Source organism: Notolepis coatsorum (genome assembly GCF_963971535.1).
Source record: "Notolepis coatsorum genome assembly, chromosome: 7".
In the NCBI taxonomy this organism is placed as follows: Eukaryota; Metazoa; Chordata; class Actinopteri; order Aulopiformes; family Paralepididae; genus Notolepis; species Notolepis coatsorum.
This window is the reverse complement of record NC_140171.1, coordinates 136,608,534-136,636,185: the sequence shown is the minus strand read 5'-3', so window position 1 is coordinate 136,636,185 and position 27,652 is coordinate 136,608,534. Positions and strand designations below refer to the sequence as shown.

Genomic DNA, 27,652 nt, shown 5'->3' with positions numbered 1-27,652 from the left:
TGACATTTTTATTTTTGAGCTCTTCCAGACATTTAAATGAAAAACAATCTATTCAATTTTTTGGAACTCACAACACGCAACCTAAAACCCCTTCCTCTCCCAAACCGTTCCTGCAATTGTTTTATGTTGCATGATGATCATGAATACATTTATTATGTATTGTATTTTTTATGTTTAAATATCAACATTATCTGTCCATCCTCAGTACATTTACTATAAATATACTATACTCGGGTCTGGCGTTGAACGTTCGGCGAGTTAACCCGACTATCATCGGGTCTGGCGTGGAAAGTGTTAATGTTCACAATATAATGTATGTTTTATTTAGTATTTTTTTTGTATTCACTTTTTCTCCTTATTTTTCAATTTTTCTCCCATCCCAATTTCGTGTCGCCAATTCTCCCATTCAATTCTCCCCTCCCCTGTCTTGAACGTTGCTAGACTATGCCTCCCACTGGTCGGCTGTAGTGAGGACAGAAGCCTTGCATCACGTGTGTCCTCTGGTACACAAGGAGGCAGCCTGTCGCATCTTTTCACCAGACAGCGTCACCCAACCGACCTGTAGGAGTCGCTGTCCACAACGTCCAATCCCCACCCATCGACTTTCCACCCGCTACCGCTGCCAATTGAGATAGTATGACGACTGTCCCAAGCCGCAGGCAATGCTGACTCCGGGAGTCGTTTTTTTTTAACAATTCAATTATTAATTATCTGTTGACAGCCCTAATGTCTAGTTTACCCAAACGTAAAATACACAATTAATTCAACGTCACAAGATACTTTTTCGTTTTCTGGTGACAAGCAGCTTTCCATCTGAAGGGTTAATTGAAAACCATTGGGGTTAAAGCTGAAATTTATCCAGAGGGTGCTTATTGATTAATCTATTGATCAGATGGCTCGACAGCAACACTTTAGGCACAAATGGCTAGAAACATTTGATACCATACCACAGCAGGTCAAAGGTCACCACATGTAGGATTGGTGGAATCCTTTGGGGGAATGGGAGCAAATAAGCCACAGTACCACCACAGTCCTTAAATATGCACCCAAGGCTCTTCACCAATGTTTTTATTACTACCAATACCAACTCAAAACAGTATTTGTAGGCGAGTGCTTGAAAAACAAATATTCTATTTCTCTACACTTATTCGGCATGCCAGCATCAGCACGTGTAATCAGCACACCAATCTTAAAAGAATATACTGTGTGTAGATCTCAAACCTTCTTTACCCAAACATATTGCTGCTATCGGGTGAAAACCTTGTATTTTCCCCATCAGAGTCAACTTTTCAAGAATTAAGAAAACGAACTTGTATGTATACCAATGTATTTTCTGCAAAGTTCTACATTGGGGGGTTTTGAATGGGATCATTGGTCCTTAAGGTCCTGGAACGTGCTCCTAACACAGAGAGAACCATGCAAATGCTTCAATTCAAGTAATAAAACACAAACATCACACAAAATTGGAGATACAAGGTTTTCCCCCGACAGCAGCGATACCTTGGCTTTGTTCGGTGTAGTGTTAACCAACGGCCGGGCCGCACCTTTTCTCCTTTCTTCATCTCTCTCTCTCTCTCTCTCTCTCTCTCTCTCTCTCTCTATCTCTCTCTCTATCTCTCTCTCTCTCTCTCTCTCTCTCTCTCTCTCTCTCTCTCTCTCTCTCTCTCTCTCTCTCTCTCTCTCTCTCTCTCTTGGAGAGCAGCCAGCATTAGGCCAAACGCCTGTTCAGGGAGCAATGCTACAGAACATGGCAAATCCTTATTTGGTCAGAAAATTCACATTGGCCACTTCTAACCAAAATAACCCCAGTTTGTTGATGTGACTGACTGCCTTGGAATATAAGGACCACACAAGTCAACGGGGGGAATATTCCTAGCAACTGCTTACCCGCCCATGCCTCTTTTTTTGTTATTTCTTTGTTTAAACGAGCACTTGCATTTAAAGCAATAATACGAGACCGGTCCACAGACAACCAAGAAGAAGTAGGAAAAACGGGTTAAGTAATTAGTGCTCCGTGAGAGGCGGCCAAAGCTGCACAGTGTAACGTGAACGGGCTGCGCTTTGCTTCTGCATTCCATGTTAATCAGAATAAAAAATTGGAGTCGTTTAAATTCACAGAAATTTTTTAGCATTTTGGCCTGGTTGTGCTCAGATCAATTACTGATAAGCGTTGTGATTTACTCTCCCTTGTGTGTGGGTCTGCAGAGAAGAGAAACGTGAACTGGACAGAGCAGCGCAGAGTAGATACCAGACAGAATAAGCATTAGAACTTCATACAATAGCAGGCTTACAAAATACCATTGCACATGTGTACCTGACTACCTGTATGTCTAATGACTTTGGTTGCAACCAAACAATTATTTTATTGTCATATTATTATGTTATTATATCAATTGATAAATGAATCTAAGGCCGTGTCCACATGTATATAATGGATATTTCTGGAAATGTAACTACTCACATAGGTAATGCCAGGCAAGTAGGTAACAATAATGTGTCATAAAGGTTTATTGTAAAATGCCAGAGAAGAACATTAATGATGAAGTAAAGACAGGCAAGGCTATAGCCAATTAAACCTAACGGTACCGAACACACACACGTAAACAAACAACTGGTAGGCTTTCTTCGTGGGTTCCTGGTGTGTGCTCAATACATATAAAACAACAATAGCCATGATGCGCAGGTTGAGGTCATGATGTCAACGTTTTCCAAAAGCTTTGCTTCGCCTGTCCACACAAATACAGGCAAAACCGTTTAGAAAAATCTCCATCCAATTACCATCACCTAAAACCCTTTCACTACCACACTACAGACGGTTAACCTTCTGTAGTGTGGCAGTGAAAGGGTTAACCTTCTGTAGTGTGGCAGTGAAAGGGTTAACATTATGTATTGTCGCAGTGAAAGGGTTAACGCTGCTATGACCAACTACAATGCAGCCATGGCAAACTGCATTTCAGTTATAGTTGACTTTTAAAAATGGCGCCCAGCACCACTAACAACATTTGCATTCATTTCAGTGCACGGACCTAGACATTCCATGCTAGCACACCTGTGGCAAGAAACCTGGATTTCTAAACCGCCCCAAGGGAAAACCTGTACCATCGTTAAATGGAACTTTTCAAAGATATGTCAAGGAATGTCCGTTTGTGCATAGTATACTATTTCAACTTTGCACAGTGAACAAAGCAGCCTGCAGAGCTCTGTAGCGGCGCCGGCCCCCCTCCCTCTGCTTCCTAATGGTTATTTCTATAGTAGTAGCCTCTGGCAAAACACATGAGCGTCCAGCATCATAAAGCAGCTGCATATATTTCTCTTATGCTCATTGAAACGAGAATTAAACAGCGATTAAAAGTGGTGGTTTAAAACAAGGTTGAAACCCTAACAACAAACAATCATTATGTTCATTTGATTAAATATTATTCTATAATCTCTCTCAAGAGACCTGTGGACTATGATGCATAGTGAGTGAAAGTATTATTATTATTATTATTATTATTATTATTATTATTATTATTATTATTATTATTATCCATAGATATGGATATAGAAATGATGCTGTCGGTTTCTTTTTGTACATTGAATTTGGCTGATATTACAACCAACCGACTATTTCATCCCCTGTGAAAAGTTGACCAGTGGTGAATCTTTGACAGACATCTGCTGAACCTTTTTAACAGACATCTTCCATCGACAGCTAATTAGATATCCGCACTACCTCATTTCCCTTCAGTCTTAGTGATTAACGGTCCATCTGCCAAACAGCTAGACTTACATGCTTTACTTACTTAAAGTTCACAAGTAAAAATTAGATTTTTTTTTTAAATGATGTGAAGTTATCCGGTACTCTACGCCGTTTTCTTTTTGTGGAAAGACTACTGAAATATACTTCCTTCGACAAAAACAAATGTTCTGGAGCATCGTGAGACCACTACAAAGATAGAATTGGAGCCTCTCTTGCAGCGCCCACATATATATATATATATATATCGCCACAGAATGACCCGTGACCCGAGCTGCTAGACATAACGCTCCGTCACCGCTGCGGCCCAACCGATGTCTGTATCCCACAGAACTCGCCGGGAACCTGTGCTCACAACGATTTCCGACCTCTACTGGATCTAAAAACGGAGTCCGCCCCGGGAGGCTTTGAAATATTCATGATCCGTCCATTTCCTGAAGACCATATGTGAACACACTGTAGAGTGTTAGTGGGGGGAAGCCCCTGCAGACACTAACGGCCCAAACCCACCGAACACGGGACGCGGGCGGTCAGCGCTTCACTTTCGCTCCCATGTTAACGGGCGTCGCTGTTCACACCGGCCACTCGCGGGCGGGCGACTCGCGGGCGGGAAGCGAATTTTATCGCTTTGGTTGGATTCAGAGGCGTGCGCCACGTGCATTTTCACAGAAATACACTCAATATCTGCATTATTACCACACTATATACTATTATACTATATACTAGTATATACTTATTGTTTATGTGTCTTGTAAGCCCAAATGGGCTGGGCCATACACCTGTATGTAAGACACGAAAATCAAATCAAATCAAACCACACATATAGGTTAACCTTCTGTAGTGTGGTAGTGAAAGGTTAACCTTCTGTAGTGTGGTAGTGAAAGGTTAACCTTCTGTAGTGTGATAGTGAAAGGGTTAACCTTCTGTAGTGTGGCAGTGCAAGGTTAACCTTCTGTAGTGTGATAGTGAAAGGTTAACCATCTGTAGTGTGATAGTGAAAAGTTAACCGTCTGTAGTGTGGTAGTGAAAGGGTTAACCTTCTGTAGTGTGGCAGTGAAAGGTTAACATTCTGTAGTGTGATAGTGAATGGTTAACCGTCTGTAGTGTGGTAGTGAAAGGGTTAACCTTCTGTAGTGTGGCAGTGCAAGGTTAACCGTCTGTAGTGTGGCAGTGAAAGGTTAACCGTCTGTCAAAGGGTTAAGGCAACGTTGTCCACTGGCACATGTCTTCTTAGCGCACTGGCGCGCCTTTTGTCATTAATTTCAATGGAAACGCTGGGCCACTGTCTCTTCCTGGCCGCGCTGAGAGCATGTTTTCAGCGCTCTGGGCACAAAGTGCTAAAGCAGTTGAAAACAGTCCCATTTCCCTCAAGCGCTGCCGGCTGAGAGAGACAGGTCTGCAAACGGACCCACCGCCATAGTCATGTGTTCATAGAAGAACGCATAGAGATACAAACCTCTTGGAAAAGAGATACCACTCTGTCTTCAGTAATGACCCAAGTCTCAAAAGGATACTCTAAAATCTAGACCTATTCCTTTGGCCCCGTAGACATGCTTACCCTATTCTTGACCTTTAAGAGCAGTTAAGGCCTTTAGATGGAAAAAGCCTGCTTGTGGCATTTCATTCTCTCTCAGCGCTCATTTGGCATTGATGTCCACCAATCTGTCAGGCCATTGGACCTCATTCACCAACGTTATTATATTTATATTATTATGATTATTTAATTCCAAGAATGTCTGTAGAATCGACGTGAATGCAATCACCATGATTCCTCCCAAATAAAGCCCTTAAGAAAATGGCGCACAACGGTCAGAGAAGGGACCCCAAAATCGGCCCGAAAAGGTCTTAAGTGGAGCTACGATGAAATGTGCTCTTAACTTTCATCTTGGTGAATGAGACCCATTCTGATCAGTGGTTACATATAAATGCGAGAAGTCATCTTAACACTCTCTAAAGAAGCTAGAGTAATTCATATTTTTTGAGCATTGACATACTCATTCATGCTTATGAAAAATGCCATTTGTCATTTGAAACTTAAACTCACGTGTATGGACTAACCACTATGGAGCAGCTTATATTTGCCATACCAAACTAGCAGCCCCATTCAAGGTTAGACTATGTCCTGAAGCATGATGTCAGCCGATGACAACATCCTTCCCCCTTCTTCAGAACCATTCAGAGGAGTTAATTGCAACGTCCATCTCACCTGTCTTGGTGTTGATAGTGAAGAAACCCTGGGGGTTGCCGCTGGTGATCTTGTAGGTGAGCTTGTCGCTGGCCTTGGCGTCTGGGTCAATGGCTTCTATCTGAATGATTGACACATCTTTGGGGGAGTTCTCCATGACAGAAGGGTAGTAGACGGGCTCTGAGGTCTGTGGCGTGTTGTCGTTGACATCCTGCACCTCGATGTAGATCTCCACCAAGGCAGAGAGTGGCACCACGCCCCCATCCATGGCATAGACAGTCAGCCAGTAGTGAGCTGTGGTCTCGTGGTCCAGCAACTCCTGTGTCCGAATCACCCCTGGGAATGAGAAAACAACAGGAAAAGAAATGTTTTCAAAGTGGCCGATTTGACTGTGTCTCACATCACTGCCTGCACAAACAGTTCTCAATTAAAGTAATGTATAAAGTAGGGATGGGCGTGAGTAATCGATTAATCGATTACTCACGGCTATGAGAATACTCGCGGGCCGCGGCTATGAGAAAACTCTAACCAGCTAGCGTTGATGCTATTCAATGCTATCAACATTAGCTAAATAGCTAACCAACTAACGTTAATGCCATTCAGAATGTATAACATAGCTAACATAACGCACAATAACGTTAATACAATTACATGCATCATTGTTTACAATGAACGAGTGGGGCTAGTGACCGAAAGGATTGGACACAGGGACAAGTTAAACATCAATTAATTTAATACAACAGGTAGTTTTGATCTGCGCTGTCGTGCCTATGCACCACAGGGCTATTCTATTCTATTATATGCTGCTTTGACGCGCTGCCGATAAAAATCAGCAGCTCTTCCTCCTCGTCGATTGCATGTAGCTGCATCTAACGTTAGCTAACGTTAAAACTAACCTAAAGTTACCAACAATCTCAAAATGTGTATTAACGTTAACTCAAAAACACAGAACCGGATGACACAAGTTGTCCGTTCATAGATTCAAAATAAAAGAGCAAAGTCTAAAACACCAGAAAAGACGTTTCTTTTGTACAGCGTTTTCCTCCACGAGTAATTCACGATCACTCGAGTATAGCATGCGATCAATCGATCTGGATTTTTCTTTAAAATGCCCATCCCTAGTATAAAGATGAAAAGGCACCTCTAATCAAGGACATTTTAGGGGTTAATGGCAGAATGGCAAGATGGTGTATTCACAACATATCAGCAATCCTGTGTTTACATTCACTGGCAGAAGGTTCTTTTACTGCTGGCCATATGCCATGTGGGGGCTAGAGCCTTCCGCTGAGCAAACAGAAAGCATTCAAAGACATGTGATGCAGCCTACCACACACCAGTGGTTCAAGACATGTGATGCAGCCTACCACACACCAGTGGTTCAAGACATGTGATGCAGCCTACCACACACCAGTGGTTCAAGACATGTGATGCAGCCTACCACACACCAGTGGTTCAAGACATGTGATACAGCCTACCACACACCAGTGGTTCAAGACATGTGATGCAGCCTACCACACACCAGTGGTTCAAGACATGTGATACAGCCTACCACACACCAGTGGTTCAAGACATGTGATGCAGCCTACCACACACCAGTGGTTCAAGACATGTGATGCAGCCTACCACACACCAGTGGTTCAAGACATGTGATACAGCCTACCACACACCAGTGGTTCAAGACATGTGATGCAGCCTACCACACACCAGTGGTTCAAGACATGTGATGCAGCCTACCACACACCAGTGGTTCAAGACATGTGATGCAGCCTACCACACACCAGTGGTTCAAGACATGTGATGCAGCCTACCACACACCAGTGGTTCAAGACATGTGATGCAGCCTACCACACACCAGTGGTTCAAGACATGTGATGCAGCCTACCACACACCAGTGGTTCAAGACATGTGATGCAGCCGAACATTTACCAATGGTTCAAAGTACGAGAGGAGACGACGGGTGCATGAAGGAGTATGCTTAATTAATATTAGATTAGAAGAAGTATGCGAGATACATAGTGATAGAACTATAATTTTGTAGGCAACTTCAAAGATAACTAATTAACATTAGGCATGCTCAGGGCCAGTATAAATGTTCAGAAAGTCTTTTGACCACGTTGTCATAAAGGAAACATTTGATATTAAAAAATAAAATATATCAAAAGATTCAAAGTGAAGATCACAACTCGTTGCCATGACGATTGGCCTCATGCACGAACATTCTCTCATGTTTCTCTTAAATATGCTCTTGGGAGAAGTAGGGGATATCAACGTCGGACTCGTGAAGCTTTCTTCATGGCGACAGCGACATCAAAAGACCAGCAAAACTGCACGCGTGGCTAAGGGAACGTGCTGTCACCATATTTTAATTTAATTATTATAATTTTTTTTTGAAGTGGTCTGACATGAAATTGGACTCCAAGAGGACATATCCAGAGTGCCAGTCTATAATAACAGCACCAGGAGGGGACAGGATGAAGTCTTCTCCATCTATTAAACAAATTGGCAGTAGTCCTATAACAGAAGTAGCACTGTACAGTCCTTGGACAGTGATCAAATCCGACCCACCACTCTGATGGTAATATATTCTAAAGTCAAGAAGCATTTTTGCACCTTATTCCCAAAACGTGTGGCTACATGTATCTTGTTCCCGACACATTTATGGGCTCGGCTCGGCTCCCCATGCCTTTCATTTATCTTCTGCCTTTTTCATTAAATTAACATAATCTAAATGCAGAATTGTAATGATAATGTTATATCATTTGATCATTTGTTGATAATATTATTTAAAGTGTTTATTATTTTTAGGGCATTTAGCATGTTTTTTGAGACTTGCCCTCTCACTTTGTTTTGAGCCACACTTGATGAAATTAAAGGAGCAGTGCTCATATTCAAGATGCAACACCTGCCTCCTGTCTATCCTCTGCTTGTCTGCGCTTGGGTTCTACACACCTCCGCCACCATCATGCCAGACCCTAACACATATCCGTACCGAACCGTTTCAGTGTGTACCGTACCGTACCGAACGGCTGTGTACCGAACTAATACAACCAGGGACCGAAACTAAAGCCCGCCGCCCGCCAGGGGCGGTCTGTTTTTACCTTTGGCGCATGACACTTAGAGGGCTGCCCGCCGTGTGGCGTGTAGACGCGTAGTTCATAACGATACTCTTGTGCGAGTACAGATTATAGCCGCTCGTCTTTTTTTTCTCCGCCGCGAGATCGTTAAAAAACTACAAGTCCCACATTGCACTCAAGTCAACGGTCCAATCACAGTAGAGTGACGTGACTGGTCATTTCCTTTTTTTTCTCATGAAACCAATCGGAAGCTCCCATTTGGCTTGTTTACTTCCGTCTGCTCTAGTCTATATCGGACCTCCACGAGCTAACGTTACTGTTTAAACAATGACCAGACCCAGTCAACTATTCACTTTTAGTTTAATACATGACGAGGCATTGTCTAACGGTATCTAGCTGGCTAGCTACTGATAGCTGCTGATATCAACATGCTCCAGCAATAGTCTACTCGAGTGCATAATACCTCCGTTCCCTCGTTAGCTAGCTTAGCTAGCTCACGTTAGATGATCCATCTGTCCCAGTAAACTAAATTGTCTTAACGTTATCTACCGGGCTAGCAGTAGCTACAGATAGCTCCTGATATCAATGTCTTATAACATTGATTGAATGCGTATTCTAGCTGAGGGCATGTTGAATGTGATTTGACAAAAGAACGTAACGTTATAAATAGGGTCCAGCTGCATCGCCGGAGAATCCTTGCATGCTGAATGTAGGGTCTAGCTGAATATAGGGTCTAGCTGCAGGGCCGGAGAATCCTTGCTGGAGCTGGAGGCTACTCAAGTATACACACAGACAGTGGAGCTGTTTGCAGATAGCATTTTGACTTATTGCGTGGTGGCGATGTCTCGCAGATAATACAACTACAAGTATGATTATATAATATGTATTTTATTTATAAAAAAAAAAATTATATAAAATATATATATATATTTTTTTAATCAAAAAAATTTTGGCAGGTAAGAAATATGCTTGGCGGGTAGACTCTTCCCATCTACCCGCCACTGGCCGGTGAGTCAAAAAGTTAATTTCGCTCCCTGAATACAACGGTATGTTAACCACTAACGACCACCCACCGGGGGCTGTTTTCTTCACAATCTAATATAATTATTATCATTTTATTTAAAAAAATTTACAAGTCGATTATTAATTTCAATATAGAATATTAGTTGACAGCCCTACAAGTACAATTAGTTACTGCACACTACATCACCCCTGAGTGGAACATGGTAAGCCAAACTTTCCCCCACTGTACCGAAAACCCGTACCGAACCTTGACTTCAAAACTGAGGTACGTACCGTAGTACCGTACCGTGGTTTTTGTGTACCATTACACCCCTAATATCTATGCATAATATTGCATATGCAAGGTTCTTTTTTTTCTCAACCTTGAGGGATATTTGTTAGGTCTTCCCTTACAGGGTTGAAACTGTGTCTTGAAACTTGGGAGCAGTCATGAAATGTGAGCTTTACTTTCAATCTTTTCAACTGAAGGGATTTCTGCTCTGAACACAACCTATGCAAAATATACCTGTACAACTTATCTATATTAGACAACCATACAAAAAAAAATCCTCATTTCATAAAATGTAAACAAAATCCCAGTAGAAATCTCAAACCACGCCCCCTCTTTTCTTGATCCTCCAATCAAAACGGTTGCTTTTCAAAAGGGAAGCAACAGTTGTGACTGGAGGATCAAGAAAATAGGGCAGGGTTTTTGAGGTAAATTAACTGTATTTTAGAACACTTGTTGCTGCTTGTGGCTACTGGATACATAGCTGTCAACATTGGCAGGAGACAAAACGTGTACATTTTAGCCCCGCCCCTTCCCCCGGTCCCGCCCTCCCACCCGGCCCCGCCCTCCCACCCGGCCCCGCCCCCTCCCAATGGAGCTGCCTCGTCGCTGCCATCTGCTGGTCAAAACCTGTATGTACCCAGCCATTCGTTGTAGGGTAAACTTTTCCTACTTTAAGACAAGTGTAAATGCTATGTAAATGATGGTTTTGTTGAACATTTGTATTTCACAGGAGAGAAACTGTATTCAAAGAAAGCTATTAAAATAGTCTTTGAATCTAAATATACTTTCTTTGTGTTGATTTTACATTAATTCCATGATTTTACTCAAGTAAATATCTGTTACAAGCTTCGGTTTTATGTCGAAAAATGCTGTTTTTAATCTAGATTAATCTAGATTGATTACAGAAAATTGTGAGATTGATTAGTTAATTTTTTTTTATCTATTGGCGGCACTGGTGTATATATTATATATATATATATATATATATATATATATATATATATATATATATATATATATATATATATATATATATATATATATATATATATATATATATATATATATATATATATATATATATATGTGTATGTGTATATATGTAATGTGTGTATATATGTCAGAGAATCAGCCCCTTGCGTCCTTAGTGTATAGCATATGACATGGTGTATGTTTGTTCATTGATGTGACAGTGTCTGGCAACATACTGTTTGTGTTCTTTTTCTTTATTTTTTCTTTGTGTTTGTGATTTGTCTTGATGTGTGTTTGTGAAACTATAAAAGCTGAAAATAAAATATTATAAAGTGTAAATGCTATAAAAATACAGTAAATTACATTTTATCAAAATATTAACCATTAAATAAAGGTTGTAATCTGTAAATGTATTTGATTTGACTGTAAATGTTATGAATTGAAAATGGGGGAAGTCATTCTCTGGTCTGCATCCCCTTAACAATTGTGTATTGCGCAATACTGTATTGTACCCATTCTGCAATCTGTTAAATTTAGCAATCAATCAATGTATTACCATAGTGCCTTTATACCTTCATCACTGTAGGCTACATATTAATACTACAACTCGTTAAAGCTATAATATACCTATGGTCATTAATTTAGCAGTGGGAATATCATTTTTGGAACAGTGTGTGTGTCTACAGAGAAATGTGAGATAGAAAAAAAGCCAATGCGATTTTGTGTTTTTCCTCAATATCTCTGCAATGCCTGCGAGTTACCAGTAACTGTATTTGTCATACCATGACAATTCACGACAACTTTTAAAACGGATCAATTTATATTTATAAATCACATTCAGGAAATTGGGCGTCAGTGAAGGCATGCTCTCCGTGGAGGAATGGGAGGAGGGGACGCGTGAACCTTAGGCTGAGGTTAGACTAGTGTATTCCTGGCGTTTTTTTATACGTTTTTGACGACGTTTGATGTCCTATCTACACAGAAACGCGTTTTTTGGCGTTTTTTTGTGGATACGGCTGAAACGCAAAATTGTGTTTGCGTTTGGAGATACGCAAAAAAACGAGTCGACAAACAGCGTGTAGTCAGCACGCTAGCCGTTGTTGCGAAAACGCCCATGCGCAGTAGATACCATCTGCGTGCCCTTCCGGTGACAGCAGAGTGTGTGTGTGTGTGTGTTTGGGACAGAGCTCCGTGTCCCAAATAGCTTCAGCTACCATGTGTTGTCAAGTTATTGTTATAAGGACCCCAGTCCAAGCTACAACAGTCTGCATTCCCTTAACAATTGTTTGTATTGAGCCGTATTGTATTGTACCCATATGCAATATGTTAAATAAAGTTTACATCCATTCATTCTGCTAGCATTACCGATGGCATGAGCAGCTGGCTAACGTGAGCTATCAGGATTCAGACCCTGTTAGCTCAGAGTTCCTCTTTCAACTTAAGAAGCATTAAACAAAATGGCCCAGTCATCTATTCACCTTTGTTTAATACACACAGCGTTGTCTCTAATGTTATCTAACTACTGATAGCTCGCGATATCATCAGTTTTGTTGCTGGCTAAGTAGCGTGAGCTAACGTTAGCTTCTAGCCACAATGCTATATTGTTATAATGGCATACTCCATTGACGTTAGCATGCAGCTAACAATGCTACCGAGTGTTTTTTAGACTAAAACTATCCGCTCTTGGTGGTCACTTGTGTTGATGTTAGTTTTGTTTCATCAACAAATGACAAGCAGAACACACAGTGAATGTATCCGTTTTGTTTATTGCACTTTTATTAGGCTTTGCTGAAAAATTATTGCTGCATTGAGTAAACAAGATGGTGGCGCGGCATAGGCTGCCTTGTTGACATTTTCTTTGGTGGAGCTTCCACCAGGAAGTGTATTGGCACATTCGTTCTGATTGGTTGAAATTGCCTTCATGTTTGCCACCTACTGCCACCTACTGCTTTGGCAGTGTACTACATCAGTGTGCTTGGCTGACAAAAACGAAAAAAAAACGAAAGTGTGACTCGAGGCGCATGACGTCGCGGCGATACGCGGCGATGCGTATAAGAAAACAATACGAAGATGATACGAAAGGTGTAACCTCAGCCTTAGGGGACGACAGGGGAGGCGCAGAGCAAACGGCTGTTCACCAACACATTTACACATTCCTGCATCACATACAGTAACTTTGTATTGTTTTATCCACACAAGATTTGCAAACCCTTTGTTCCAGAGACAAAAGCCACAGAGTGGGCAATCAAGAGACACTGGCTAAGTTGATTTGACACCCTCGGTGCATCAGTCTCTCCCCTGAGCTCTGAGCAAATCCGCTCGCTGTTCTTATTCTTCTTCGGGTCGGAACGTCTCCCGGTCTGACTTCCTGTGATAACGTTCTAATCTACACTGGTGCCACCTGTCGTCACGGAGGGGAATTGCAGCCATTTTGTAAAAATTAATAAGTACAAAATACGTGCCAATACGTGAACCGTGAACAGGGCGTGAAGAGGGTTGAAAAAACAGGAGAATCCCGGAAAAAACGGTAGGGTTGACAGCTATGACTGGATATAGTGAGCTAATTCAGCTAACAACTAATGGTAATTAAACATGGGCGGTGGCCATCGCCATTCATCATAAAAGTCAGACAACACACCCACAGTTAGTTCACTGGTGGCTCCGATAAGGGCGAGTCTACAACACTAGACAAGATAAAGGAGTCTTAAGAGTTGCTCAAGCAGTTCACCACATAGATCCTCCTCCCGCTGCTGGCTTCTGTAACCGAGAGCAACCAAACCTTAAGCCTGGGGGGGGGGGGGGGGGGTGAATGATGTCTTAGAAAAGATAAACTCCCAAAAGGATCCGTCACTAAAATCTCACTTTCAGGGAGTAGGGACCTCTTTTATTCTGCATCTCAGTCAGAAGGCTCCTTCCCCCCCCTTCTGTATTTTCTGTGCAGGATCATTTTTTGCCATTACTCATCATTACAGCTCTCTTAAGTTAGCTTGAGGCGTGTAATAAGGGAAGCAGCCAGGCAGGCAGGCAGGGGGGAACAGATAGCTCTCCAGTGTTTCCTAGAGGCGAGGGTGCCAGGGGTGTTGGTCGGCCAATATATCTTGAGTGTAATATGGCTGATGCTATATAGTGAAACTGACCCAGCTGACCCAGAATGGGGAAACAACCTTACTTTTTTGTTGAGGGGGGGGGTCATAAAATATACACTCAGATAAGAAGATATATGGATACAAAACGACATATTGATTAAAATAACTAGAGAATTCCGCAGTTAACCGCAAGCTGTGATCTCGCCGCCAGAGTTGATGGGTAACGAGAACAAATTGAGATCGCTGCCGCTACCGGCGGGGGGGGGGGAATTGTAAATGTGTGGGAATTGTGTGGGAATTGTAAATGTGAGACATGAATAAGAAATGCACAGAGTGGTAATCTTGACTGCTGGCATCCTGAGAGGAGAGAGAGAGCGCGAGAGAGAGAGAGAGAGAGAGAGAGAGAGAGAGAGAGAGAGAGAGAGAGAGAGAGAGAGAGAGAGAGAGAGAGAGAGAGAGAGAGAGAGAGAGAGAGAGAGAGAGAGAGTGAATATATAAGTCACTGTAAAAGAAAGGGCAAGAGATTGGAAAAGAGGGAAGTAAATATGAGATGGATGGTGTGGAAGGGTAGTGTGTGTGTGTGTGTGCGTGCATGTGTGAAGGAGGGAGTACGAGGGAGACAGTGAGGAATGGGCAGTAACATAAGAGAGAAGTCGTTCCGTTTTCACAGACGTTCGTTCAACAGAGGCAGAACCCCCCCCCCATTGCTGGAAAATCCTCCCCCCCTGCTAGAAAAACTTTAAAAAGCAGGAAACAACCTGAGAAATTTACAATGATCAATTGGTCTCTGACACTTCTGGATGTAATTTACATGGAGATCTCTACTGACCGGGTGATTGGAGTTGGGCGGTCCAACATTGAACTATGGGTCTCAGCGGCCGAGAAAGTAAAAGCCATGATCTAGTGCCGAAGCGGGATCGGGGTGTTGGTCTGAGGGGTCTTGGGGTGGGAGTGGGGGAGGAAACCGTGGCAGCTGGATTCGATCCCACTGTCTCTGCGGTGGTAGGCAGACGCTTAGTCTGCTGCGCTACCCGGCCGCCCGATTTCTATATTCTGTATTTATTATTTGTATTATTTCTAATTGTCTTGTCGTTATTGTAATTATTATTGTTGAAGTGCTGTCCTGTGATGTCTTGTGTACTGGGAATGGAACCAGTAGCGATTCCCCAGGTCCCAGAACCAACACCCCCCACCAGCTAGTATTGTACTGGGATAAGAGTACAGGGTTGTGTACGCATTTAAAGGGTGAGTAACACGTGCTATTAACCCTTTCACTAACACACTACCACACTACCAAAGTTTCACTGCGACAATACAGAAGGTTAACCCTTTTTCACTGCCACACGACAAAGGGTTAACCCTTTCACTACCAAACTACAGAAGGTTACCCCTTTCACTACCACACTACGACAGTGGCTCTGGAGGTAGAGCAGTCGTCTGGCAATCCGGAGGTTCCCGGTTCGATTCCCGCTCCTCCCGGGCAGCGTGTCGATGTGTCCTTGAGCAAGACACTTAACCCCTAATTGCTCGCGATGAGCAGGTTGGCACCTGGCATGGTTGCCTCCGCCGTCGGTGTGTGAATGTGTGAGTGTTTGGGTAAAATGTGAGGAACGAATTGTAAAGCGCTTTGGATAAAGCGCTATATAAAAAAGCAGCCATTTACCATTTAGTGTGGTAGTGAAAGGGTTAAGGAAGCACAAGAAAGCTGTAAAGAGGAGAGACATCCTTTTGTACCTCTTGTTCCAAGGCCCAGTGCTTTTGAGTGCTCTTGGGTTTGAACGTTCAGACAGTGGCCTATAGATGAACCTGAACAATTGCACTCTCACAACAAGTCTGAAGCTCTTCACTGGCTGCTGGCAAACCCTGGAGCTATTGACATAGAGAAGATGACTTTTCACATTTTGCATTGCAGTAGGAACACGAGTCAGGTGGACCTGGGATCTCACCTCCCACACACCATTGGGGCTTTTTCTCAAACTAATGGGGAACGACAACCTCCGTTGGCTTTTCTTTTTTCTTTGCTGGACTCGCGGGGCGCCACCTTAAGAGTTGACAGGCTGACTTGAGGTTGTTACTGAGTCAGCATTGTGTGAACAAGGAACTGTAGATGTGGCCCGGCTTATATACCAGGGAACCTACTCCTAGTATTACTTTTTTTCTTACTCTTGTGGGGTACTTCAAATCTAGCATATTAAGAGGCAAAAACATTTCTTTTTACTTTTAAGATTTCTTGTATGCCATCTTGACTATAAACATGTGGGGCGGATATAGATAGCTGGATAGGTAGAGAGAGATAAAAACCTCACCGCAATTGATTCCGACATCTGCTGTGACCTTTGCAATGGATAATTGCCCACAAAGCAAATAAAAGATGAATCATAGGAATGTACCTTCCACACCCATCCGTCCCACACACCTTCCCCAGCGAGGTGGCGAGCACAAAACCCTCCCTGAGGCCAATAAAAAAGCAGACTGTGCACCAACAGCCCTTGCCAGGTCGGCCCCCCTCCTTTCCTTCTCTTCTCTGTACCTTTCTTTGCCCTCAGGCTTTGTTCTCCAACGCTACCGAGTGTTGTGGTAGAAGTGTCTAATCACCACAGCCAGAGGAGTTACCACACCTCTCTGGAATATCATGTGTACTGTAGGTGTTTTAAGTGTGCACTTCTATGAACCTCACAGTGAGTTGTGGGTCTACTACTCCATACCTCGAAATAGCTAGTTACAGTGAGTTGTGGGTCTACTCCATACCTCGAAATAACTAGTTACAGTGAGTTGTAGGTCTATATTCCATAGCTAGTTACAGTGAGTTGTAGGTCTACTCCATACCTCGAAATAACTAGTTACAGTGAGTTGTAGGTCTATATTCCATAGCTAGTTACAGTGAGTTGTAGGTCTACTCCATAGCTAGTTACAGTGAGTTGTAGGTCTATATTCCATAGCTAGTTACAGTGAGTTGTAGGTCTATATTCCATAGCTAGTTACAGTGAGTTGTAGGTCTATATTCCATAGCTAGTTACAGTGAGTTGTAGGTCTATATTCCATAGCTAGTTACAGTGAGTTGTAGGTCTATATTCCATAGCTAGTTACAGTGAGTTGTAGGTCTACTCCATAGCTAGTTACAGTGAGTTGTAGGTCTACTCCATAGCTAGTTACAGTGAGTTGTAGGTCTACTCCATAGCTAGTTACAGTGAGTTGTAGGTCTATATTCCATAGCTAGTTACAGTGAGTTGTAGGTCTACTCCATAGCTAGTTACAGTGAGTTGTAGGTCTACTCCATAGCTAGTTACAGTGAGTTGTAGGTCTACTCCATAGCTAGTTACAGTGAGTTGTAGGTCTATATTCCATAGCTAGTTACAGTGAGTTGTAGGTCTACTCCATAGCTAGTTACAGTGAGTTGTAGGTCTACTCCATAGCTAGTTACAGTGAGTTGTAGGTCTACTCCATAGCTAGTTACAGTGAGTTGTAGGTCTACTCCATAGCTAGTTACAGTGAGTTGTAGGTCTACTCCATAGCTAGTTACAGTGAGTTGTAGGTCTACTCCATAGCTAGTTACAGTGAGTTGTAGGTCTACTCCATAGCTAGTTACAGTGAGTTGCAGGCCTACCCCATAGCTAGTTACAGTGAATTGCAGGCCTACCCCATAGCTAGATACAGCTCAGCAGCAGTAGGCATGTGTATACTTGCTTTTTGTGTTGTTCTGACAAAATGGAGAAATAACACGTGCCTGGGCCTTGAATGAATAGGAAAACTTTTAATTTAAAGAATATTAAGTGCACCATAAAAAGCCAGTTGTTCCATGGCCTGGGTTTAATCTGGGGGTGGGGGTGGGGGGGGGTGTTACCTCAGGATGCCAACAGTTGGCAATTGGAATAAATTAGGATTTGGAAAAAATCCCCAGTACGCATTTTCAGTTGGCAGTGTCGACATCATTCTGCCAATAAAACCGTTCAACTCATAGTCAAGGTGTAAATTAAGCGCAAACTGGAGAAAAGTGTAACGACAGACTCTATAACCTTAAGGCAGATTGTCTCTGGAGAGACCTGGCTATAGAATTACTTCACAGGCCAGTGGACCAGAAGAGGCCAAAGTGTGTCTTTTAAAGAACAAGATGATCAGCCCGTTTGGCTTACGCCAGCAGCATTCCCCCGGTCTACTATGCACTTGAAAAGTCAGAACACGCTTTGAACTATACCTCCGTTAATTCGGTTCACCCCTACCCCACATTCCTCAGCCTTCTTAGGCCTCCTGCTCACATGCTTACATAAACTTTCTCAGCATCCCCCCCCCACCATCTCCCTTTCCACAGCCCTGGCAAAATGCTTCAAATTCCACGACCACGTTGGAGAGCCTGGTGTATTAGATGCAGTCCTCCTGAGCTGAGCTCACAGTACCATTAGCCACTTAAAATCAAATTGTGTTCCCAGACATATCAGATCTCGGAGAAAACCAAGGTATTAAAGCCTGAGACTTTTGAAAAATTCTGAGGTAACGATTATACAGTATATATACAAATTTGGACGCACAATATATCAGCAACCATACTGGTTATCGGCCTAACTCAAGCCCCGCACTCTTTCCTTGATCCTCACCAGGGGTGCGTTGCTCATGGGACGGGGTTGCACGGCGAGCAACCGGCTCTGTGAGCAGAAGCACGTGTGTGCACACAGGAATGCGCTGCACTCGACTGATGCGCTGCACTCGCCAAGTACCCACCTGGCTACTTTGCATAACAATAGCGCAGGTCGTCAGGTGTGTTCAAATACGTCCTCAGATACAGTCACACAAAACTTGTGAATGAAATGTGTTACATTCCATTCCTAGAGGCAATTAGGCAGTGTCTTTAGTCTGTGCGCACGCGAGGGAAAATGTATTCGCATGCGCGGGAGCGCGCGCACGCGCCCGGGAGCACGCGTGCACGTGGCGTCATTAAAACACAGTGCAGCCAGGTATGAAATCACCAACGCACCACTGATCCTCACACACCTCATTTTTTTGTCCCCAGGGAAGCAAGAGTTGTGATTGGAGGATCAAGAAAAGAGGGCAGAGCTTGAGATATCAGTGATCTTTTTATGTATTGGCCTCGCTCCAATTTATAGGCCTAATTGGCAAATATATATCATATATATTGATGATGGTAACTTTCTTTTTTGTTTATCTGCATCGGTGTGATGATGAGAAGAACTGGGCAGATGTGAACAATTGATTACATGCCTCAGTGATTATTTCTCTTTCTAGCTGGTTTTTGGTGTGGGAGGGTTTTGCCATAGGGTTTTGTTTGGGTAAACTGCACATGCACAACACCATCGAAATAGACTGCAGAAACAGAAATAAAGATAATTTTCCCACTTTATAATGTATGTTTTCATCCCTTATCTCTTGTATGCAGTATGTACACAATGAGATTACCATAATTCAATACAGACCACATCATTATATCGATTTTGATAAATGCCCATATCATCCATAACAGAAAATGTATTGATCTGTACTGGACATCATTTTCATATGGCTGCATCCCTAATATAGACCACTGCACTTCTGCGTTACATTGAGCTCATGGAGGAGAGAGTGGGGGGAGAAAATGAATGAATGTGGATGAGCGCCTTGACATTAAGTGGTTGTAGCTACGGCTGTGGGGGTGCTGGAGACACGATCCAATAGACTTTTATATACGCCTGAGTCTCCTGAACACGGAGAGACCAATCCCAAGTCGATCACCACTTTTTCAGCCGAGCTATAGTCGCTTTTTCGCACGTACTCCCGAACTACGCATGCACAGATTGATGAACCTAGACTTCGTGGGCAATCTGCACATGCATAGTTCGGGAGTAGGTGCGGAAAAGTGAGTATAGCTCGGCCGAGAAAGGACTTAGTTGGGATTGGTCGCTCCGTGTTCAGGAGACTCAGGCGTATAAGAGTCTATTGGATCATGTCTCCAGCACCCCCACAGCCGTAGCTACAACCACTTAATGTCAAGGCTCTCATCCACATTCGTTCATTTTCTACCCCCCGCTCTCTCTCCCATGATTTCTGAATACAGGAAGTGTTGCAGTGGTCTATAGGCTCGACCTCAGTGGATAGTGGCCTGGGGCAGACGGAGGGGCCTATATCATGATACCTTCATTATCAGCATTTGCCTACATGTCTGCTTTGGTCTAGTAGCAGTATCTGTATCAGCACATGAAGGCGCACACAGAGATTAACTAGATATTGACTATATAATAACAGATTACGATAACAGCTCTGCTGCTGCCAGGTGTTCAGTTTCACGTCAAATGATATGGAAGTTGACAGTTGTTCAAATATACAACAGCAAACAGACCACTTAGTTACTATGATTTATCTGACGTGAAAGTAATGTTTTCATGCACATCACAGCTTTGCTTTAAGTGTTAACTTTCATGTAAAAAGTATATGGAAGTGACAGTTGTTCAAATATACAACAGCAAACAGACCACTTAGTTAGAAGAAAGTAATTGCGTTTTTCATATCACTTTTTATATATAAGTAGCATAATAGCTCAATTGGCAATTAATCATTTTGCTCCCCTATAATTTATATTGTTAACGGATACAAAATGTTCTGCATTGGTCAGGAATTAAGACAAAGATGCACACGCATTTGGCATTTAGAGTTCCATTTAGTGCACTGCTCTCTCTCTCTGTTGGTTTTCAAAATCCTAATATGATATTATGACCACTTGCTAATGTCTTGTACCTACCCAATCAGCAATTGCATATGGATCTGTACGTTGGTCTGCTTTTCATGAAGTCCATTTATTTGAGTGATGTTTCACGCATTTGCGCATTTCGTTGCCTTTGCCAAAAAAGCGCAAACATTACAAACTTTAAAAGGGTCTATAACGGCACCGTTTACACATAGCCTCGACCTCAAGCTGACCTTTTCATTAGTTTATAGAATCATGTAAGGTCCTTTATTATAGTGCTGACCCTGAATGCCGCCTAGCTTCACTCGCTGCCATGACAATGGACACCAAGATCACCATTGGAATGCTGTTTTAGTTAGTATTGTTTTTGCCAGTCCAAACATGTCCCCACATCGGCGTAGAAAAAGGCTTAGAAATAACATCCGTTCTTGTCAGGACATTTAGTCAGGAGAACTATCTATCACACAGCTCTCATGTACCCACTGCTTTCAAACTTTGCGCGTGGAACGAAGAGTGAAGCATTCGATTATTCGCTTATAATAATAATTACTGTTGAAGCTTCAAAGCACAGATAAATGGTAATCGGAAGAGTCCTAGTGCTTCACATCTATGGACCGTGGGTGAATGTGAGTAAGGATGTACTCAGACAAAAGGTAGATGCAGTTGACACGGTTTATTAAGCTCACAACCCAGGAGAATTGGCTGGAGAGACCCAACGAGCCCCTGGCCGGGGGGGTCTCGTAACGGGCTCGTGAGATAGGGCAAATGCTGATCCTAGAAAATGGGTGTGTGTAGGTGAGAGAGACAATTGGATTGGATGGGGGGGGGTGAATTAGGAGGAGGGGGGGACGACGACATGGTTTGGGAGGGTTGAAGGTGAGAGACGAAAGGTGAATGGATGGGGAAGGGTAATGGGATGGGGGGGGGGGGGTTGAAACAGGGCTGGGGGATTGTTTGGGGGAGGGGGGGGGGGTACTATTCTGCCACAGGACCATGAATGACCAGAAAGGCTTGAGGATTCATATCGAGGTCATGCACTCGTTTCCCATCACTCAGATGAATGGACTCGGATGGGGGTGTAATAGTACTACGCCGCTGGGTTAGGTCCAGGACGCGTCAACCAAGATGCGTGTTGAATTAATCCTTTCACTACCACACTACAGAAGGTTAACCCTTTCACTACCACACTACAGAAGGTTAACCCGTTCATGACCACACTACAGACGGTTAACCGTATGTAGTGTGGTAGTGAAAGGGTTAACCTTCTGCAGTGTGGTTGTGTGAAAGGGTTAACCCTTTGTCGTGTGGCAGTGAAAGGGTTAACCTCGCTATTCCTGGGCCGACGATTTTGACCCAGTGAGACACTGAGCGAGACCCACAACAACCATTTCCACGCTTCACTGTGCAGTTTGTATCTAGTCAACTATCACCACAGGCAGTGCCATCAACAGCTGGCTTAATGGGAAATGGCACTTTAGTCATTTCACCAGCTTAACAATGTGGAGTATTGTCACTCGCTCTGGATATCCACCTAATCTCATTGTCTTGAAAGGGGTATGGAAATATAAACCTTAAACAACAGCCATTTACAAAAACTGCATGATCACATCACCAGCAGGCTATAAAGTATCATGTATAAATAATATCCATAACAATTTCTTCATGACTACTGGGCAGAAATGAAAAAGACAAAAAAAGAATCTTATCTCACGCCCAAGGAGGGGGATAATCATTTCTGCATGCATTGCAAGCAAGTGAGAGAGAAAAGCTAAGGAACAAATATTGCATGAACAAAAGAGAGTGATATAATTACAATGTGCCTAATGGGATTTTTATGTGTTCCTTTTGTGTATGCGTATGTGGTATGTGTATGTGTGTGTGTGTATGGGGAAGGGGGAGGGGGGGGGATTTAGCCCATTAATTCCAGTTGAGAAACCAAGGAGGCGGCCGTTGTCATTGGGAGCAGTGTTATTCCAAAGGGCCTTTCAGCAGGTGGCCTGAGAGCAAAAGGCGCCTGGTTTAATATCACATTATTATTTAAGACCAGTTACCTCCTGGCTCTATTCATCTCATAATAATAATGTGGGCGACACATGGGCCTGTCTTCCCTAATAATACAATTTCTGTAACACCCCCCTCCTCCCCTGCCGTCATAGCCAGTTCTGATAATAATATTCACATCACACTGGCTCCTCTGGAGGAAGCGTTTTCTGCGAGACTGATAAGGTGCTATCCACAATAGCTCTGGCACTCATGCTTGGGGGCCGACGTGAGACAATTAAAAAGGCATTAAGGCCGGGTCCATTCCCCTTTGTCTTCCTTTATGCTTTTCAATATTAACCATTTGGTAGTGTGGTAATGAAAGGGTTAAGAGATTAAAATGTCTCATCAAAGGGATGATGAGTAAAGAAAAATGTGCAAACGATAGGTCACTGGGAGTCATCATGTGCAGAAGCTCCAAATGTATTGGACGTCACGCAAGACTATTTTGCTGTACATTTTGTCGTTTCACAAAAGTTGTTTCAGAACACATTGAAGGTTTTTGTAGTTTATGCAAATTGCTCTATTCTAGAATTTAATGTGAAATAAATCTGTGTCAAATGAGATCTTTGGCGACAACGCGTAGATAACTCTGAATCGCAACTGCAACGGCATCCAACAATATGGACAAATACATAGATTTGGGCTGACCTTCGATAATTTTTTTGGAATTCGAAGCTTTGGGGCCGAGATTCGATTTTAATTCGAAGCTTCGAAAAAAGTAAAATTAATAATAAAAAAAAAAAATCTTTTTTATAATTTTTTGTTTTGTTGTGGGACTTGTACAGCACGTTGTTCAACTTTGTCAGTGCTGTAAAGTTTAAACCTTTTTAAATCTTAGACAAACAAAACACTTTGCTTTCATGAAATATTGGAAGTCATTTGAGGCTTTATAAAAGCAGCACAATGAACACAAATCTGTCAGTGCCGAGTCCGAACTCATCTTAAATAACAAACAGCATTGCTTGTTGTAGTTAACAAAGAGAGGCAGAGTTGATTTTGCACAACAACAACAAATATTATTATTATTTTTTTTTTATTGGATTTTATTTTCATATTCGAATCACATGCCCATCGAACGAAGCTTCGAAGTATTTAAGACAGCCCTAACATAGTCGTCCAAACATTTCCAATCAGAATATGGTCGAGAGGGATTTGCAATAGAGGTTTTCAAGTGTCAATTTTGGGCCCCAGTGATTCTGACAGTCATGTAAAAGAAATGTGGTTTCAATTGTGCCAACGGACAGCTTCGTAACAAAACACGAGGGAACACAATGAATGGTGCGATCAATCAAAGAGTGCATCAATCTTCATGTTCGAAGTTTGGGTCTGAGTGGGTGTTTCTCACTTCACCTTCGGACTAGCAAACTATTGTACTCTTGACACTCAGTCAGCTGTACTTTGGAAACCAATGCATCATACTGACGTGTTAGAATAACCAATAAGTTAAGCTTCATTGGATTGCATGAACCCCTGCAGAGCAGTCAACCACATTCCAAGTGGGGCAGTGAGTGAAAGAAAAATCATCTGCTACCCGTGAACCTCTTTCCAAAGGCCTTTGTGATTTAGATGCAATTTTGGTGATGTGGTCTAAATCGTACCGATTTGACTTGGAGACCACCGTACTGTGCTGTAACCTGGCCTGAACACATCAAATATATACATCTCCTGTTGGTTGTCATTTAAATCCGTGCCCATATTAGTTTTTTGCCATCTTTCCTCCTCACTGCTTCACATTGCTCGTTGCACAATGTGGGCAGACTGAAGCTAGACTAGGCTTGTGTCCACTAGGCGGCGCCCTTGTCTGTTTCCAGTTGTTCTCAGTGAGAGTAAACCATAGGCGGCCGCTAGGGATGGGTACCACTTACCACCTATAGAGAAACTATTCTGCCACGGCACGCAGCACTGTTGGGCTATGTATGCACGGCAAACTGGGATCACTCATTCATGCTCCCACTCACTATAATAATAATAATGGATTGGATTTATATAGCGCTCTTCATGACACCCCAGTGACCCCAGAGCGCGTACAGAGTCCATTATTCGTTCATACACAGTCATACCGGTGGTGGTAAGCTACAATTGCAGCCAGAGCTGCCCTGAGGCAGACTCACGGAAGCGTGGCGAATAATCTTCGCCTACGGCCCCTCCGACCACCACCAACATTCATTCACATGCATACACATTCATACGAGGCAAGTAGGTTAAGTGTCTTGCCCAAGGACACAACGGTCTGGCAGGGACGTTTTGTCAGGGAAACAGGTAGCGCCGTGCTACAGAGCACTCTGCCATTTTTTGCGTGCGGCTGCTCCGGGTGCACTTGAAAATAAAATTTTTTGTGATCAAATCTTTTTATATTTTTTTGTATAACATAACATACAACAAGACATACCAGAACATAAGAATAAACAATATAAAGAACAAACGAAGGAGCAAACTAAATAAAATATATATAATAATAACAATCAACAGACAGACAATAACAACAACAAATTGACTCTCCCAGCTGCCGATGCCCACAAATTAATGTTAGATTCTTTAACTCCTTTACCCTATTTGTGGAGATCTCTCTCAACTTGAAAATATTTGAACTTTTCAAAAAGGCAACTGTTCAACTTCAAGTCAATGTCACTTTTTCAGTCAGCCAGTCAACGTGGTCAGATTTAGGAGCGACAACGAGAGCATCACCACAATCAAACTGATCCAGGGACAGTACAAGGGCAAGCAGCCTCCACTTGGTTAGATTTATGATGAAAACAACATCAAACAGCTTAAAGAATACTTGTCATTAGACAACATTTATGTCCAAGATTAATATAATAATAATATAAGTAAGATAATGTATTCTCTTCCCATTTGGCCCATAGAAATAAGTTTCAGAATTCTACTTGTCATGGCCTCTCTCTTGAATTGAGCCTACATCTCAGTCATGTGATATTAGTTAAGATGCTTGGCTTATACGCTTGGCCCTGCTCTTGTTGCTCTCAAGCCGACAAAGACATCACCATAAGCATTCAATAGACCATGTGCATAAAGCATGTCAACTAGGGGTGGGACGATACATCGATCCAGATCGATATATCGATGTAATTATCAACGATCGAATCGGATCGATGCGATGTAATAAGATCGATTCATATCGATACTCTTATTTTGAAAATCCTGTGGCGAGTCTCATAACTGATTGTGTTAAATGGGCATATGATATCATCTCATATCGATCGCAGGCACCTGAATCTAATCGTATCGTATTGTATCGTGAGAGACTTTGTGATATCGGCAAATATCGTATCGTTGTCCAAAGAATCGATGTCGTATCGTATCATGATGAAACTGGTGATTCCCACCCCTAATGTCAACTCACTGGAGCCATTCTTTAGTGGAGCCATTCTGAGAAGCCCGATAACTAAACCCAGATAACTCTTTACAGCAGGGTTCCCACAGACATCGCAAAATGAAATTCAAGGACCTTTCCAAGCACTATTTTTCATTGTAAAAGGGCATTTAAAAGGATACAATTTTATAGAAGAAAATCTGATCCAATATTTATGGCTTAAAACCAATTTCCGACAATTAGTTACACTTTAAATAAAAATAAAAAAATATTATTTCTTGATTCATACATTTTTTATCATCGATGAACAAAACGTTCAATGCTAATGGTTGATTTGAATTTCTATGACTTTTTAAGCACCTTGTTAAAAAATTCACTGTTTTCAATTAATTCCAGGCCTTGACTTTTTTTAAGCACTTTAAGCACCTCAAGGACCTTGTGCAAACCCTGTATTCAGTAATGCTCTTTGACTCCATTGCTTTATATTGTTTGTGCAATGTAGCCAACTTAGAGACTATGTAAGGTTATAATCACAATGCAAGCCTGAACACAACCAGATCTGGCCTGGGAGATCCCAAAGTAACACCAGCTACAGGAATGTTTTTGCGCATCCAACATGTTAGTTAATCCATCCATGTGACAAGTGTATGTGGGCTCAAGTGACACGATTTGTTGGACAAGTAAGGAAAAGATGTCTTATACTATACTGCTGTGAAACTACAAAGAGGGGTTTGTTGTTATTTGCAGTTTAGAGTAGGGCTGGGTATCGTTTGAAAATGTCCAATACCGGTGCCAATACCGATACCTGGGATTCGATACCAATACTAAAACAATAATGTTGATATTTACAATACATTAATTGCGTTGCGTGTGCCGTGTGAGCCAATCAGAGTCTTCATTACATTTAGGATGTAACAGTGTCATTCGATACCAAATCTTTCAATTGAGTATTTGCACCTACGTCACGGTTTGTTCAGTAACCCGGATGAGCGGCTATTATGGAGATAATGGGATGTAAACAACAGAATGGATTGCACGCTGAATGTTCAATTTAAGCCGATTTTACACTTTGACTGTTGTTTTGATAGGGTTGGGGTCTTTACTCTTGGCTACATTTGAACCGGGCCGATCAGGCTTAAGAGCCATGGTCCAACTAATCTTGAGAGTTGAAATGAGCTAATAGAACAAAATACATTGCCCTTAAAAGGACCCCTGATGGGTCTCAGAGCCCCACTTTGAGAACCACTGGATTGTTGAGTAT

At 42.4% G+C, this 27,652-nt stretch overlaps 1 protein-coding gene across 1 annotated transcript in view; it reads right to left on the bottom strand.

Moving 5' to 3' along the window:
- Positions 1–27,652, bottom strand: part of fat1a (FAT atypical cadherin 1a) — a 136,312-nt gene that overhangs the window by 96,176 nt on the left and 12,484 nt on the right. Inside the window, 1 exon segment of the mRNA XM_084318023.1 lies at positions 5,946–6,260. Coding sequence (XP_084174149.1) covers positions 5,946–6,260 — 315 coding nt within the window.